Below are 16,681 nucleotides of genomic sequence, written 5' to 3' on the forward strand. Positions count from 1 at the left end.
GTTGCTTTGTTTTAAGACTGAGTTTCCACAGATTTTTATTCTGATGTTTTACTATTTAGAGACTCAGATATTTGTGTGAAATCTGTGTCAAACTGTCTGTGGCAGTTTTTGAAAAATTCAGCTGAAATAAAAGCTGTTCCACAGAGGGGGGAAAAAAAAAAATCTGGGTTTTTATCATACACGCTGAGTTTTTTCTACATTCCAAATGGTCCAAGCCTGGATGTATTGCAATATGTAAAACATGAAAGCATGTCTTGCCTCATGATGTCCTCAATTCAAGCCTTTTCCAGGTACTGTGATCCTTTGGCTAACTTCAGTGTTTGGTACCAGATAGTTTGTAATAATGTAGGGTTCAAATAGGATGGATTATAGAACAGGCCAGACAATACAATTGCCATATGCTAACTCGATTGCTTTTCCTTTAAATGTGTGATGCATTTCCCACAGGAACAATTACACCTGCTGATGAAAGACAAATGAATGAAATGAAATCTTCCACACTGTTGTACTGAGCAGAATGTAATTTTCTACAAATTAGGGTCAGCTACATGTATAGATGTCTTCCTTTTTTCTCCTAGGGAAAACTCTTTTTTTTATCCTACAGGGAACTGAATGGCACTAACTAGGGTGATGCATGATATAGGGATGAAAAACAAACAATAGAGAATCCCTGTTTGCTTCAGGCAATTTAATGGATCGCTTGGAGAAAAGGATAGTACAAAAGGGAAATTGCTATGTAGAATATTGCAGCAAAGTCAATTTTAGAAATCGTGAACTAAATTTAGGGTAGTCATTGAGCACTCAGAATTTCCTGTGCATCTATGAATTGGATTCAGCAACTTTCTGGCTTTACTGGACTGATTTGACACCTTCACAGGTAGAAAAAAGGCTTTGAGACAACACAGGAAAGAACTTGCATGTGCATTCTGGGTGCAAACACGTGTCTTAAAATAGCAGAAAACGTTGGTGTTTAAATGAGTGAGTACAAGCTTGACAGATTAATTATGTACATTTAGAACTTGATTCTACAGTCATTACAGCATGGATTGCATGTCTACGAATAATTTGAGCATCTCTGAAGTAAAGCTTCTTGATTAAATACAAAATGCAAGACCTGGCGTTTTTTCCTAGCTCTGTGTGTAGGTGGAAACTCCAACTGCATCTTAACTCCATGCCAGATTAAACCAACTGTATCTTCTCCCTCCTCACCCCTAAGCTCAGACTTTTCTGTGAGAGAAACACAGGCAAGTGAAGCAGAAAGGTGTTGCAACATCTATGATTCCAGATGGAAATTTGAAAGATGTTTAAATTCAAATTTCCCTCATTATGCTTTGTGGTTTTGACCTGGGGTAGTTCTATAGGGGGCCATTTATTTTTGTGGTCAAACCTTGGAAATGAGTGCTCTTTGCTATCCAAATATCCACGTAAAGGATATCAATGTAAAGAGAGTTTAATTCTTCAAGCAATAACTTTTTCAATAAGATCTTTGCCTTCTAAAAACGTGTGTCATTAAGATCTTATCCTAGGATTTCTTTCTGCTCACAGATTCAGCCCGAGACCACACCTGTTGTTCAGCTAGGCTGAAGCATTTTGTGGTAGGTGACTGCATAAACCTTGGTACAGAACCAACCTTTCCATGAGCACACCCTTTGTTTGCAGGTGCTTGGCTGGATCAGGAATGGGGAGTCAATGCTGAACGCGAGCCTTGTCAATGCGAGCTCCCTCTCGGAGGCTGAGCAGCTCCAGCGAGAGCACGAGCAGTTTCAGCTGGCAATAGAGGTAACACCAAGTTAACTTTGTTTCTCCTTCCCAGGTGAACATCATACAAAAGCTTATCTCATGGGCATCAATCATTGCTTTCTTGAAGGAAGGGGAGGAATAGAAGCTTTAGAAAATCAACTTACTGTTAAACTCATAATGTAACCAGAGGCTAATAGTGAAATAAATTATTTATCACTTGCAGCTAATTCTTCTGCTGCCAGATATCAGATTTTCCATTCATGAAAATGACACTCAGGCATCTCCTGATAATTTCTTTGATAAAAAATTAAGATTAAAATTCATAAAGTGATTGGAAATGGGAAAAGTTTGTCAAGTCAGTTTCTTCCCACATCCACTGTTTGCAGGTCATTTCACAGCATTCATTTGTGAATGTTTTCTTACTGGATAATGCTCTCACACTAAATAATCTTTCATTCAGCTTTCCTTTCATGAATACCAGAAAAGAAACTCATTCCAACCCTCATCCTCAAATAACTTTGACTAAGAAGCAAGAGGGGCAATTTTTAAGAATTGCCTCCTAAACTGCTTTTGCCCCTTCTTGCTCTGGAGTAACTACACATCTTTGACCTGGCCCTTGGAAACAGATTGTGAGCCAACCCATTTGCCTCACTCACAGGGCAAGGAGGAAGAGCCCCTGCTCTGAGCAGCTTTCCTTTGAATGAGAAGGTAGTGAAGGGCTAAGGTCTGCCCTGCGTACAGGATTCCTAGTTAAGTTCAGTACTTCGTGTGTCTCTGTTATTATGAGCAAACCCAACACTCACAGGGTGTGCTCACTTCAGCTGCTAGAAGGAGGTTCCATTGCTTTCTCCTGTTCCATCTTAAAAGGTCTGTCTGCTTCCCAGATTATGCTAAGTGTCAGCTTTTTACAGAGAAAAGAACAGTTGAAAAATACCCATATACCTGAAAAGGAAACCAAACTTTAAACTCTGAAAGTATAGAGATTTGAAGAGATGCCTGACTGGGGGTGGGAGGTGGGGGGAAGAGGAAGGGATGTCTCCTAGTAAACTTGAAGTAAATCAATATACATTACAGTGATGCTAATAAGTTTAGAGTTTAAATCTCAGGTAATGACTTATTTTGATCCAGCTCTGCTCAGAGTAAGGAAGGAGCAGCTGTTGCAGCTCCTAAAGGAAAAGGAAGAAGTTTTTTATCAATTCTGTATGAGCTGGCTGGTACCAAGCTGTGCTGACCACATCTTGGCAGCCACCATCAGACAGCAGTGGACGACAGCCACTGGCTGAGTTATCACAGCTTCTGACACTGGGGAAGTGCTTGCATTTGGTGGTAAATGCAAATCACAGAGGGAGAAGAGGGTTACACCACATTAAGAGGAAAATAAGTTTTCAGAAGGAAAAACCACTAGATTAAATATTTAAAGTATTTAAAGCTCAATATGGGGAAGAGATCAGCAAAGCACATAAGGCAGACTGTTCTCTAAAAGCATTCTAGATGTGGAATTGATTTTCAGTTGAAATCCTTCAAAGTCTATTTCAAACAAGTATCACAATTCTAACATCAGTAAAGCAGCTGGATATTAAATTTAACCAGTTGTTCTTGAACATCTTCCTAAGTTTCTGCCAAATATTAATCCTCTTTGTTTTCTAATAGCTTTCTCTACATTGCTTTATTCATCAGTGTATCACCAGATGATTTCAAGCTTTTTCCCAGGTTGATGGCTTAGATCATAAAACTATCACATGAGAATTTGTCAGCAACAGTTACAAATGGGACGTAGCAGAGGAGTCTGAGAGATTTTAGGGCTTCTGTTCAGAAGACTAAAATCAAATACTGGACCGAACCGTGTCTGAACACAGTTACTCAGGAGGCTGTGCAGGGATGGGGGCTATTTTAGCAGCCCACAGAGGAAGGTGTAGGCACCACTTGGTAACTCTGTGAGGAGCTGGTGTAGGCTGGGGAAAGGGGCAGGTAACTCAGTCCTGCCTATGAAGTGGTTACTGAGTAAACTGAGGAATGGTAGAGGGAATGTTTCGACTCTCCCCAGCTCTGACCTTAAACGTGGGAGCATAAGTCTGATCTCCAGTATGAGTGAACTGCCTTTCAGAAATGCATCTTGTAGGGGCTGATATCTGTGATACAATTCATGCCCTTTACTAAGACATCTTTGTATCTTCAGGGATTGATGTTTAGAACAACTGCACAAGTAAAGCTGCTGATGCCAGGTAAACTGCCTGGCAAGGGCCAAATTAGGGTGATTAGGCCCATAGTTTGCCAACTGTTTAGAGTTTGCTTTTGGGTCTGCAGATTGTGTGGGATGCAGTCAGCACTGAGGTTGGGTGAGAGCTCAGCACAAGAGCTGTCAAAATGGACCCCTGGGAACTTAGCCCATGTTTCTGCCAAAGGGGCAGTGGCTGACCAGTAGAGCCAGCCCATCTTAGCAGTGCTTACGCATTCCAAGCTTTAATAACATGTTACAAATGTGTGTGAATAACTGAAACTAAAATGCTTTGCAGAAAGTGACTGTTAACTGAAGATAACTCTCTGAAAATATTTCACTCTCTCGCATCCCCATGCTCACGCCTCACTTCACCTTTCTACCATACATCTGGCACATCTGTACAACCTCCCTTTCCTCCCCTCATACACAGTCCCTCTTTCATGCCACTTCCTTACAGAAGACACACCAGAGTGCCCTGCAGGTCCAGCAGAAGGCTGAAGTGTTGCTGCAGGCTGGACATTATGATGCCGATGCCATCAGAGAATGTGCTGAGAAGGTGGCCCTGCACTGGCAGCAGCTGATGCTGAAGATGGAGGACAGGCTCAAACTCGTCAATGCCTCGGTGGCCTTTTATAAAACCTCTGAGCAGGTGAGCTGGACAGTGTCATCTCTGGGCCATAGCAAACCAAGCCTGAATCACTAAAATTCTTTCTTTGACAAGTATTGTAACACAAAAAAACCCTGAACGCAAACCAAACAAAACATAACCCCCTCCCCAAGAAAAAGACAAAAAGAGAGCAGCAAGCAGTTTGTAATTACCTTCGTCTTAAAGTTTTCAATGTAGCAATGCAATTCTTGAAGTTGTTATTTTTGTTGGGTTTTTTTTCAATTTTCCCCTTTCAAACAGGAATAATTTTTGAAATCCCACCACTTTTGTTTCAGGTTCTCATGATACTTAGTTTTCAGGAACATAAATCTGCTTTTCCTTGAGAACCGCTTGCAATTAATTAATTGTTACTTTGTGAGCCAATGTCCTCACTAAAAAGATGCCAAGATTCAAAGGGATTCCTCTTAAATCTACCTGCAACACAGATAATTACAGCAGGAACCCATTATATGCTAGCACAACTCTACTTCATTCCAGGTGTTCATGAATTGCAAAACACATTCCACTTGGCTGCTGGCATGGTGGGATTATTCATCCCTTGCACAAGCAGGTGCCCTTTATACTGTAGTCAGTGAGAATTAGTGTCACAGTGTGGCTACTCGAGCAGCCTCGCCTGATGTCATTTACTGCAGCCAGGCAGTTGGTGTTAGCATGGACACTGCAGGAACCTGTGGTTTTACACAAAAGGCAGCAGTGATTGCCATGACATTTTCTATTGTTGTTATCACACAGTTAGGTCCTCAATTAGAGAGCCAGACATGGGAAGATTTTTAACACAACTAGATAAGTCATTAGGGAAAGAGTGTACTTTTCCTTAACTTGAAGACTGTAGTTGATTCTTGGGCCACTTCTTGGTGTCATTTGTGTAATGTATTTTAAGACTGTTTAAGATGAATTCATTCCTTGTAATTAATGTATTTCACTGTGAAGAGTTTCAAACAGATTTACAGTCCCTGAGGCATTCAAGATCAAAATGAATTACTGCTGATGGAGGAGTGTGAGAAATGAAAACTGTTAGGGGATTCATTAGAGCTTTTGGCAGTTAAATGTGCTGGCCAAAGTATGCATAGCCAGTAATTTATGAATTCAGTCTCTCTTCCTGTTTCAAAGTCTCAGACAAGCACCCTGCAGTGCCCACCAGTTCATTCATTGCTTGTGTCTATTCAGCAAACGTGTAGGGCAGGGATCGCTCAGTCTTTGAATGCTCACGAACTCATGCTGCAAACCTGTCACCTTCTCTTGGGCTGCACAGCTGATCTACAGTCCTTAAGGGTCTGCTCCCTGACTGCCTGACAGTGGAGTGAATAATTTACTGAATCCTGAATTCTCTGAGTGTCTAGAAAAAGCAGCTAAAAGAGCAGAGAGAGTGTCACATCCAGCCAAACTTTTTCATGCCTGTCTTCCCCAAGTATATTATATTCTTGATGTAAGTGGTGGAGCCTTAGATTTCAAATAGCCCAGTTTCCCTCTGACTTTATTGACAGCCCATTTTATATTCACTTCTCTCACCATTTTAACAGAAAGATGATATTTGCATGTGCAGGGACAATTCTTTTTGGAAAGATGTGAATCCCAGGCAGTCCATTTACTTTCATTCTTTAAATCACCGAAGTCCAATAAAATGTCAAGGTTTTCAAGAAGTGAAATGGAAATGCTTTTCTGTGCTGAAATAACACATGGAGCACTTGCTCTCCACTAAATGTTTGAGGGTGAATGCTGTTTTGCATCCAAGCAAGATGATTTCAGATTGCCCAATGCATAACATGCTTGCATAGGGCATAGTGCATGAGCCTGGCAGCAGGATCAGTTATCAGCTCACCTCAACTCACCAGTTTTAAAGTGGAATTTGATGTGCCCTTGATCAGAGTAACATAAAAATGGCCTGTGATAGTGGGGATGATTGGTGGGTAATTCTGGAGTCTCCTTCAGACTGTGCTCTTAATCACATGGGGTCCCCTCAATTATAACTGTGTTCATATGAAAGCTGCAGGAGTGAGCAAGAAAAGAGTGGACATAGCTACCTGGATGTCAGCAATAACTGAGTGGATCATCTCAGCAGTGGAGTTTGTAGGAACAGCCCTCTGGGAAAGAAGAGGAAGGTTCCAAATGTCCTGGAAAACTTTTGTGGTGTCTGCACAGGCCACTGAGAGTATTCTCAGGATCTGCAACAAAAAGGACTCAGTCTTGTCTGAGGCAACTGCGTAATTTCCAGGCTGTGTTGGTTTATTTACCTCATTTCCACTGTTCTGCTATTCTACCAAGACAGAAGATGTGTGTGAGCCCTGTGCAGTAGAGAACCTGCATCCACCTAAATTGTGACACTGATTTAATGTCTATTGGTTTCCATCAGCCTTAAAAAAGCTGTATAGGGAGCAACTAAAATGCAGCTGAAGAGAATTAGTTCCAGCTTCAGACTTTGTTTCAGGAAAGTATTTAAGCATGTGCTTTCCTTTAAGTATGTGTTAAGTCCCTTGACTTCAGTAGGATTTAAACTCATTCTAGAATAGGGATTGTTTCCTAAATGATCCACTGTGGCTGGACTAACCCCTGCCTTGATTCAACCTTTTCTTCTCCTTCCTTTATTCATTAGAAGAGAAGAATGATTTATCAGCCTTAAACCAGATAAACTGTATCCCAAACAGTAAAGATCCCTAGGGGTAAGAAAAACACCTAGAACTTTGTCTAGGGCCTGTTTTATACTCAATTGCCCCATAGTACAAGAAGGGTAGACTTGAAATGTCATTGGTCATAGACTTCTGAATGTGCTCCTGGTTATGACTGTAGATAACTGAGTTGTTGTGTTATGGGCATGTTTCAGGTGTGCAGCGTGTTGGAGAGTCTGGAGCAGGAATACAGACGGGATGAAGACTGGTGTGGAGGCCGAGATAAACTTGGACCAGCAGCTGAGATAGACCATGTCATCCCTCTGATCAGCAAGCACCTGGAACAGAAGGAGGCTTTTCTCAAGGTCTGATTTTAGTTCTCTAGTAAATCAGGAAAACTCTCCATTAAGTAGACACTTTAGAGCAGTGTTGGTAAGTTTGAGAGGACACTCTGAGGTGTAATTCCAGCTCAGCTACTGGCTGGCTGTGTAAACCCTAGGCTGGTTTTACTTTGTTATAGCAGGGGTAATAAGCATTACTATCGATACATATCTCAGAGAGATGTCATCAAGACCAATTAGGTGGTGTTTGCATTGCACTTGCAGGATGTTAGTTGTTGTGCTGGTTCAAAGTTCAGTTCTTAAAATTGCATTATAAATGACAGGTATTATACATCATTTTGGTGTTGGCTTGTACAAACAATCCAGCATTTCAAATTTTGTCCTCCAAGCCAATAACTGAAGATCTAATAACAACCAAAGCAATTTTTTCCCTGCAAGGCAGCACCAGGATGGAGACAGAGATTTCTTCCTGCCTTCCAGGTGCTGCTTTGGAAGAACTGGGGAGCTGACAGGCTGACAAATGAACTGTCAGCCAGCCTCCCACCTGCCACTAAAACTGATACATAACATGAAACTACACTTGCAGTCAAGGCTTAAGAAATTATGCCTCTAGATTTGTGCATTTTTTGAAATGAGTACTTTTCTAGAGAGGTGCGTTGCATTTGTTTAGACAGAAAGCATGTGAGGTACCAGTTCTTAACAAGTTCTTAACAAGTTTTATTATTGTCATTAATTTGCCTTAATATATAGAATGAACCACTGTATTAAACATTACACGTGTTTTAGTACATCTATGAGACTGTTAGTTTATTAGCTGAGTTTATTGACTCAGCTGAAGTTCTCATTATCTTCCCAGATGAAAAAGAACTCCTCCTTGCAATTTAAGCAGAGAAGTCCCGTGGGTCTCCCTTGCTTTCTTTGCTCGTCTTTACTGATTCTTTTTGGTGGGGGCTGTATTTCCTAGGCCTGTACCCTGGCTCGGAGGAACGCCGAGGTGTTCCTCAAGTACATCCACAGGAACAACGTCAGCATGCCCGGAGTGGCCAGCCACACCAGAGGGCCCGAGCAGCAGGTCAAAGGTTGGTGCATGACAGCACTGAAGGTCTGGTTTGCCTCCCCCTCTGCAGTGTGGTCATCCTAAAGTCTGTGAACATGCTCAGAAGGCAAACTCTGTTCTAGCATCATTTCCTTTATCAGATCACTCTGCAACTACACTTGCTTTGTGGTGGTTTCTTGTGAATGTGGTTTGGGTTTTTTGGTTTTTGGAGATTTTTTTTTAAGCAGCCCCTTTGAAGCAACGCTTGTTTTTAAGAAGTGCGATCTTGGGCTCTGCTTTTGGGAGCAAGGTCCAGGCAAAGTATTTAAATTCAGCATTTCATAGCTTATTTCTGTATGCAGTCAAAGAATCCCTAGTCATGCAGATGTTTTCCTTTGCCCTACAGCCATTCTGAGTGAGCTGTTGCAGAGGGAGAATCGGGTCCTTCACTTCTGGACCCTGAAGAAGCGGAGATTAGATCAGTGCCAGCAATACGTTGTCTTTGAGCGCAGTGCCAAGCAGGTAGTGTGAGAACCCCACCTTGTCTTTCTGTCCTGGCAGTGTGTAAAATGTCCTGTATCCATGTAATGCCTCTGTGTGGAGCTCCTGTTGCAATCAAAGTTGTATTTAAACACTGTAACTTTGAAAACATGGTGAATATAGGTTTTGTAACAACTTAGGACAATTCCAAAACCCAACAACAAGATAGAGTATTTTTGTCACCTCCGATTAATTTCTGTATTCGTTCATTTGTTTGAAAAAAAATATAAGAGCAAACTTGTATTATTGAGCTATTTCTGAATGAGAAAACTGCTTTCCCTGCAGGTTTATCTGTATATAGGTAGAATTCCCTACACTCTTTTTTGTTCTAGGAAACACAGAGTACCCTTTTGTATCCTTTCCCACCTGCTTTCATTATTTTATTCTTTTTATGTGTTCCTAGAAAGTGTTTTAGTATACAGAGTATTAAGTCCCAATGCATTTAATATTCTTTGTTTGTCAGGGGGGATTTTTGTCCAAGGATTAGCTCTTGAAATACAAAGACTGTTTGTTTTGTTTTTCCTTTGGCGTTTTTGATATTCACAGGCCTTAGACTGGATCCAAGAAACAGGCGAATATTACCTCTCTACTCACAGCTCCACAGGGGAATCAGCAGAAGAAACTCAGGAACTCCTGAAGGAATATGGGGAATTCAGAGTACCTGCCAAGGTAAACAGTGACTTTAATCTAATTATTCCATCTGCTTTAGTCTGTATTTATAGTCCTGTTTCAATGCCTTAGATCTCTGTAATAATTTTCTCTTGATTTTATAGTTGCTCTCTAAAAATCCTAGCCCTGAAGATAAATGTCTTTTGAGAACTTTTGGCAAGATACAGGCACAAAAAGGAGGTTTTCTCTGTCTTGGTTAGTACAGGTTATAAAAAATTTCTGTTCTGATCAGAAGGAAGAGAAAGTCCATTTGCATACAGATTTCAGAGCAATCTAAAAAGACATTCCCTCCTCAGACAATCATTCCAGAATGGAATAGCCTGACTAATTGATCTGAACGCATCCAAGGTCATGATGGACTCCTAGTCTCTTTCTTCTGTCATTAAAACCACAATTTGTCTCACTAATTCTAGTGGGGTTGATCATAGATGATCATTTATCTCATTAGAAATAATCTGCTGATCCCAACAAAGTACTTTAAATAGATGAGTCTTTAAACTCTGGGGTGAACATTTTTGAATACAAAACTGCATTACCAAGAATATATTAATTTATATGGAGCAATTCTGGGAAATCTGGTGGGGTTTACAGAGGAATGGTGATTGGATCTGCTTCAGAAAAATTAATTCAAACCACAGGTAATTCACAGACAGTGAATCCACAGGGGTATTAACAGTCTCTGATAAGGATGTAAACTGCAGAGCTGGACTGCAGGAAGACCACAGCTTTGGTATTATGTAGCTGCATTTCACTGTGTCCTGAAATTGATCTTCTGTAATCCTTAAATTCCTCGTTAGGCTCTCCGTGCTTGTATGGGTTTGATTCAAAGGCTTTGTGGTGTTCTTGTCCCCTTCTTTTAGCTTAGCTTGCATGTTTCTGAAAATGTGAGATAACTAGCAGTGGATGGAAGGTAATTTCATCAGACAGGACACATACGACATTCTTTTAACTACTTCTGAATTCTAGCCACCCATAATTTCTCCACCTGAAATGACGTTCTAGTTCATGATTTAATTTTTATCATAATAATCCAAATTCATAACGAAGTTTCCAAATCATTTTGACTCTTGACTTAGCCTAGGATTGGATTTTAGACCTTGTTGGTTATTAAACATTACTGGCTGTTTCTTACACTGACACATCCAGTCTTGCTCCCTCGGGCTGACCTACTGCTCCTACTGCTGACATAGAATATTTTCACTGCCATGTGCAATCTGGTAAATGCATGTCATTCCCAGACTGATGTTATTCTCAAATTAACCTGTAGCTGAAAGCCTTCCTGATCCCAGTAACTTTCTGGCCAAACTGATTGTTTGGAATGCAAAATTGTCAGTAGCTGTTGGGAATGAAAAACCTTTAAACATGACAGGAAGTCAGATTTTTACATCTCCATACCTAGCCTTGCTTAGGTACTCATTTAATTTGTTAGGATAATGTCTGATTCAGCTGTTAATCTATTATGGTGGTGAAATTTCTTGAATTTAGTTTTGTGTTTGAAATCTACTGGATATTTTCTGGTCTGACGTGTGTTTGACCATTTGTGGTCAGATCACTGATAAGTCAAGTATCTGACAGTGTGTCTTGCCTCAGGCATGGTGGAAAGTCCTCTCTATCTTTGGCAAGAAGCTTGCCAGTGCCTCCTTTCCTGGGATAGATTTGGAATCAGAGCTAAAGTTTATAACTACATCATTTGTGCCAGTTTTGACTAAGGGGCAGTTAGAGCCTAAGTGGAATAGAAAAGACCTCTGGAAGGTTTGGGGGCTCAGTGTGTGCTTTGGAGTTCAGGCATCTTTTAGCTGGTAATGTTCAAACTGGACCTAAAATACCGATGGAGGATTTTATGGTAGACCATGAGTTTGGATTTAAATTCTGTTTGTTTTTGAAACAGAGTAGTAATGACTCAAAATCACTTCCTGGGCTGGTATGTGGTGTATTAATGACCTTCCTACACAGATCTGCAGATCCACCAGGTATAGACTCAGAGTAACTTGGTGTATTTTATGAGGTGTGATTTTTAAATCTTGTCTTCTCCAAGGCTCACAAAAAATAAGCTCTTGCTTATGGGAAAGAGGCTTGTCTAACTTCCAACATGCTTTATATGTTTGTGTCTGCGGGGTTTCAAAAACTTGACTTTTTCTATCTTCTTCAGCTGCATGAGTGTCCTTATAAAAATGTCATTCCTTTTCCTACTGAAAAAGTTTAAAATGTCTGATTCTGTATAAGATGAAGTACAGACACTCTCTAATGATGTATAAAAATTGTGATCTTCTTTGGACTGCTGTGTGAGTTAAAAGCAAAGGAAACAGTAATAAAACATAACCAAGGACCGTATTTTGGGCAGCAAACAAAGGAGAAAGTGAAGCTCCTCATCCAGCTGGCTGACAGCTTTGTAGAAAAAGGACACATACATGCCACCGAAATTAGGAAGTGGGTCACCACCGTTGACAAGCGCTACCGGGACTTCTCTCTCAGGATGGGGAAATACCGCTACTCCCTGGAAAAAGCCCTTGGAATCAACCCAGAGGTACTGTAAAACCATGTCCTGTCAGGGTTTTATACCAGAGTCACAGAGGAAGGTGAAGTCTGTGGTATGAGTGCTGTAGGTTTTCATGTGCCCGTTAGAAACACTGAAAATTCAGCCAGCCTACCTGGCCAAGCTCAGAAGTGCTTCTGGAGAGAAAGGGTTAAAGGGTTTTTCTGTGGTAGGTCAGTGATGTGAGGAGGAGAGAGATGAAGATCAGAAAGATTTTCTAAACAAATGTTTGCACTGTTTATCAGGACACCATACAGCTTTCAGGGGTGGGGGGGAATAAATTATTTGAATAAAAATCTGTGTTGATTTTGGTATAAATCATAAATCCTGCTCCCACACCATTATTTTGCATCACACTCAAACTTTGACTCTAAGTTGTCATTCTCTAATCTTGTAACTAACATAAACAATTGATCCCCAACCTCATCTCTGAACTCTTTTAGGTGAAATAGAGCATCATAAGAAGCAAAAATTAGGATCTCCTGCTATTCTCTGGCCGTAGTATTAAGGGAGAGTGCCAGAACCAGAAACACTTCAAAACCTTTCAGTCAATGACTCTTTGTAATTAAGTATCACAAATAAGGAATAAATTCCCTCACACCTTCATGATACTTTAACTGCGCTGTTCCTTGTAGGGTCTCTGGTTTAGACAGAGTTCTAACCACAGCCTGGAAAGGTATTCCGTGGTAAATGGCCACTGAAAGTTGTCTCTGCATGGTGCTCTACTTTATCAGACTGTTTTTTATGAAGTCCCATACTAGACAACTAATTTAGGTATGAAGGAGTAAGGTAATTTAGACTTTATCAATACCAATTCCAGGTTAGGAGTAACAGTGAAGATTACAATGAATATTGTTGATAATTTTTAAGATTTCTCTCTCACCACCATACTTCTCACAGTACTACTTCTTTCTGAATTTCCTTCTTTTTGATATTATCTTACTTTTGTCCCTTTTTACCTCTTTGATCTCATGAACATGCTGCACTTTACACAACAGTGGGATTACAATGAAGTTAAGCTCTGTATTTCTTGGTTTTTTCCTAGGATAACAAAGACCTGGAACTCGATATCATTCCAGCAAGTCTTTCAGACCGGGAGGTAAAGCTGAGAGACGCAAATCATGAAGTCAATGAAGAAAAAAGGAAGTCAGCCAGAAAGAAAGAGTATGTTCCCAAACACTCTGTCTGCATGGCACATTATCTGATAAAGAATGATTCTGTGATACTTCCATGACCAGAACTGACTGGCAGTCCTAGAACTCCTTCCAGCTGCAGAGTTATCAAGATAAGTCTACAGGTGTAGGGTAGAGGTTGATACTTGTAGGTTACAGAATTTCAGAACATAAAGGTTGAATTTCTTTTGGTTTTAATCAGAAGTTACTTTTGGAAAGGGAAAGTAGTGAGTCAAACACTTGGATTAAACCTGATGTTGTGGAGTTGCTAATTTCTTTCTGGTTATATGTAGAAAGTAAAATTAGCAGGAAAAAATAAAGAACATCTTTAGATGTCTAAGTGTTATCTAAACATCAGTGACGCAGGAGTTCACTTGAAGTTCAGGATCAAATTTCAGCAAGCGTAGGACTGAGAGAACTGGAAATAGTTCATGCTAGAAGGGATACTTGAAAAGTGCTTGTTGCGCTTAAATCTATAAACAGTCCATTTTCATGTTATTTTGTCTTATTTTTTGTGTAAGAATACTGGAAGAGTATTTCTCAGTCCTCTGAAATTGTCACTACAATGCGTGATTGATAAGAAACCACTTTTACTTTTGGAAATGTTACTCTTGGTCTGCCTGTGGCAAATTTGCAAAACATTGGGAATTTCAACTTTGAGGGGCCCAGCCTGAGGCTCTACAGATGCCACTGTTGCATTTCCCAGCGTCTGGATTTTCTCTGGTCAGATACCAAGCTGTTGAAGTCTCTTCAAAGTAGTGGTGTCTCTTAAATCCATCTGTATTGCCTCTGAAGTTAGTTTTAGGGTGACTTCCCACTGGCTGTCAGCAAAGATGCAAATGTTGTTGGTGAATCACAAGTTCTTAACCCTGGGTGGAAAATATTCTGGGAATCAGATGATAGTTAAGAATAGGCATGTAAATGGTAAATCCCATGGACTCAAGGTTGCAGAAATACAACTTAATAGGATTTTATACGGAAAAGACTTTTAGAAAATAACCCTACAAGGGACTGGAGTATGAAGTGGCATTTCAGTTCTTGACCTGAAAAGTGCACTGTAAGGCAGCTGAAGGTCTAGGGTGAAAACACCCTTTTTCCTTACAACAACAGGAGGATGTTTTGTTTTCTGTTCATTGTAGAAGTGATTATAATGTCCAAAACACCTAAAATGGTCCCTTTTTTTCAGATTCATTATGGCTGAGCTGCTGCAGACAGAAAAAGCTTATGTCAGGGATTTACACGAATGTTTGGAGGTAAGTTATGGCCCAGGAGGCCTCCAGTATTTCCTGGAAGCACACGTTGTCCTCTGCACTGGGCGTGTTCACTTAACTGCACAGGCCGTGCACATTGATGCATGGAGCATTTCCTTAAGGATTCAAATCTATTCCTTTGAATCATCTCATACTAGAGAAACTTCTGGATTTGCACAGTCAAATACCTTGCCTAGCTGTATAGCAGGTTGTTCCTAAAGTGGATGGTGATATTCAAGGCAAAAAACAGAGTGTAATTCAGTGAAATCTGTCAGCTTTCATATTCCTACAGTCTGACAGAGATTTTTATGTATCTAATGCTACTGAAGTGGCAAATCTGGCTTATCTTTCAGCTGTTTCTGCCTGCAGTTTTTGGACACCATCAGGTGGACAGCAAAGACAGGTGTTGTTTCCCTGTTTCTGCTTTTTTCTCAGACAACTTCAAAGTGTCAGCACTTTGAATTTCTCCGGAGAGCTTTCTGTAACACTGGAAAATTTTTGCTTTTAGCTTGTTTATTTAATCTCGAAGTACATACTTCCCTTTCAGCCTGTGCCTTTGGCAATAAAACAGGGAGATCTATTCTTTTCCACTGCATTTGTTCACAAAATTAAGAGTTTCTGGTGTCTTCCAGACTTACCTTTGGGAAATGACAAGTGGAGTGGAAGAAATACCAGCTGGAATCCTTAATAAAGAACACATCATCTTTGGCAATATTCAGGAAATATATGACTTCCATAACAAGTAGGTTTCCCTAACAGTTCTGTTAATGTTTAGGCACTTAATGCATCTGCAGAGAACACCTACAGTACAATGCACAAGGGAGTGTAAAGTATGATCCAGATTTGCAAAATAATTTCTTGTTTTGTTTATTTTACAAAAATGAATTGCCACTTAGTTCAAACTTCACCTTCAAGCTGATTAACAATCTTAAAGTCATATTATACCAAGGCTTTGCAGTCTGATACATGATTTCCATCTCACAGCACTAGATCTAGTCTGGGTACTTGCCTGTCAAAAATATGATCTTGGAAAACATGGAGGGGAAACAGGGGAATTGTTGGTGTGAGCTGAGTTAATAAGTAGCTTTCTGCCACTTCTTGGAGACTTTCTGTATTTAATCTGTAACTAAAAGTACTCCATCTTGTTAAGATAAGACTGTGTACCAGATCAGCTTAGAGGACGTTGTTTCCATGGTATAATGTGAAGGCAACAACAATTATAAACTTAACATTTAGGGCTGTCTGAATTTCGAATCTGTCTTCAGGGTACACATCAAAACCAAAATGGTTTTAAAAACATATCAGAGAACCTTTCCCTGTTCAAGTTCTGGGACATTTCAAGTGCTCCAGCCAGATAAACGTGGCATCACATAATATGGCCCAGCAGAGCGTGCCATATGCATGCGTTTGTGTGAGCAGCTTCAAAGCATGTCAAGATTGTAGATTCAAGCTACATAATACATTAGAAAAGCCTTTAAATAATAGATGAATTGACTTCCATCCCACAAGAATTACCCTGCCATACAGACAAATATTCTCCCATTTAAAACTATCTTATGATCAACCAATTGCTTTCCCACTTCCCCTTTCTTTGTGGTGCTATATTTATTGTTTTGGTGACCCTCACTGACGCCATCTGATTACCCTCCTTTTTGGCTTTCCCATGTTCCCATCTACCATCCCTCCAGCCCTCAGTCATGTCCCACAGCTTCTCACTGCTTTCATTTCTCCTTTCTCTGACCTCTCCTCCTGCAGCCTGTTCTTCTGCATAATCCTTTTTCCTCTAAAACTTCTTTCTAGCAATACTAAAATAAATTTCCCCTGTCCCCTCCACAGCCTTCTCCTTTGGCTGGTGATGTTAAGTCATCCTCCAGCCTGATTCAGAATCTGTGTCCAAAGAAGGGCAGCAAAG

At 40.4% G+C, this 16,681-nt stretch overlaps 1 protein-coding gene across 12 annotated transcripts in view; it reads left to right on the top strand.

Moving 5' to 3' along the window:
* The window catches only part of KALRN (kalirin RhoGEF kinase), a 483,321-nt gene that overhangs the window by 323,031 nt on the left and 143,609 nt on the right, over positions 1–16,681 (top strand). For 11 of the 12 annotated variants that reach the window (XM_032115344.1, XM_032115348.1, XM_032115337.1 and 8 more), the window contains 10 exons: positions 1,660–1,779; positions 4,389–4,607; positions 7,444–7,593; positions 8,534–8,648; positions 9,012–9,127; positions 9,692–9,814; positions 12,156–12,338; positions 13,393–13,511; positions 14,706–14,772; positions 15,402–15,511. In XM_032115344.1, coding sequence (XP_031971235.1) covers positions 1,660–1,779; positions 4,389–4,607; positions 7,444–7,593; positions 8,534–8,648; positions 9,012–9,127; positions 9,692–9,814; positions 12,156–12,338; positions 13,393–13,511; positions 14,706–14,772; positions 15,402–15,511 — 1,322 coding nt within the window. The remainder of the gene's footprint in view (positions 1–1,659; positions 1,780–4,388; positions 4,608–7,443; positions 7,594–8,533; positions 8,649–9,011; positions 9,128–9,691; positions 9,815–12,155; positions 12,339–13,392; positions 13,512–14,705; positions 14,773–15,401; positions 15,512–16,681) is intronic. The other variant, XM_032115338.1, reaches the window with a different exon arrangement.

The sequence above is a fragment of the Corvus moneduloides genome, chromosome 7 (assembly GCF_009650955.1).
Source record: "Corvus moneduloides isolate bCorMon1 chromosome 7, bCorMon1.pri, whole genome shotgun sequence".
In the NCBI taxonomy this organism is placed as follows: Eukaryota; Metazoa; Chordata; class Aves; order Passeriformes; family Corvidae; genus Corvus; species Corvus moneduloides.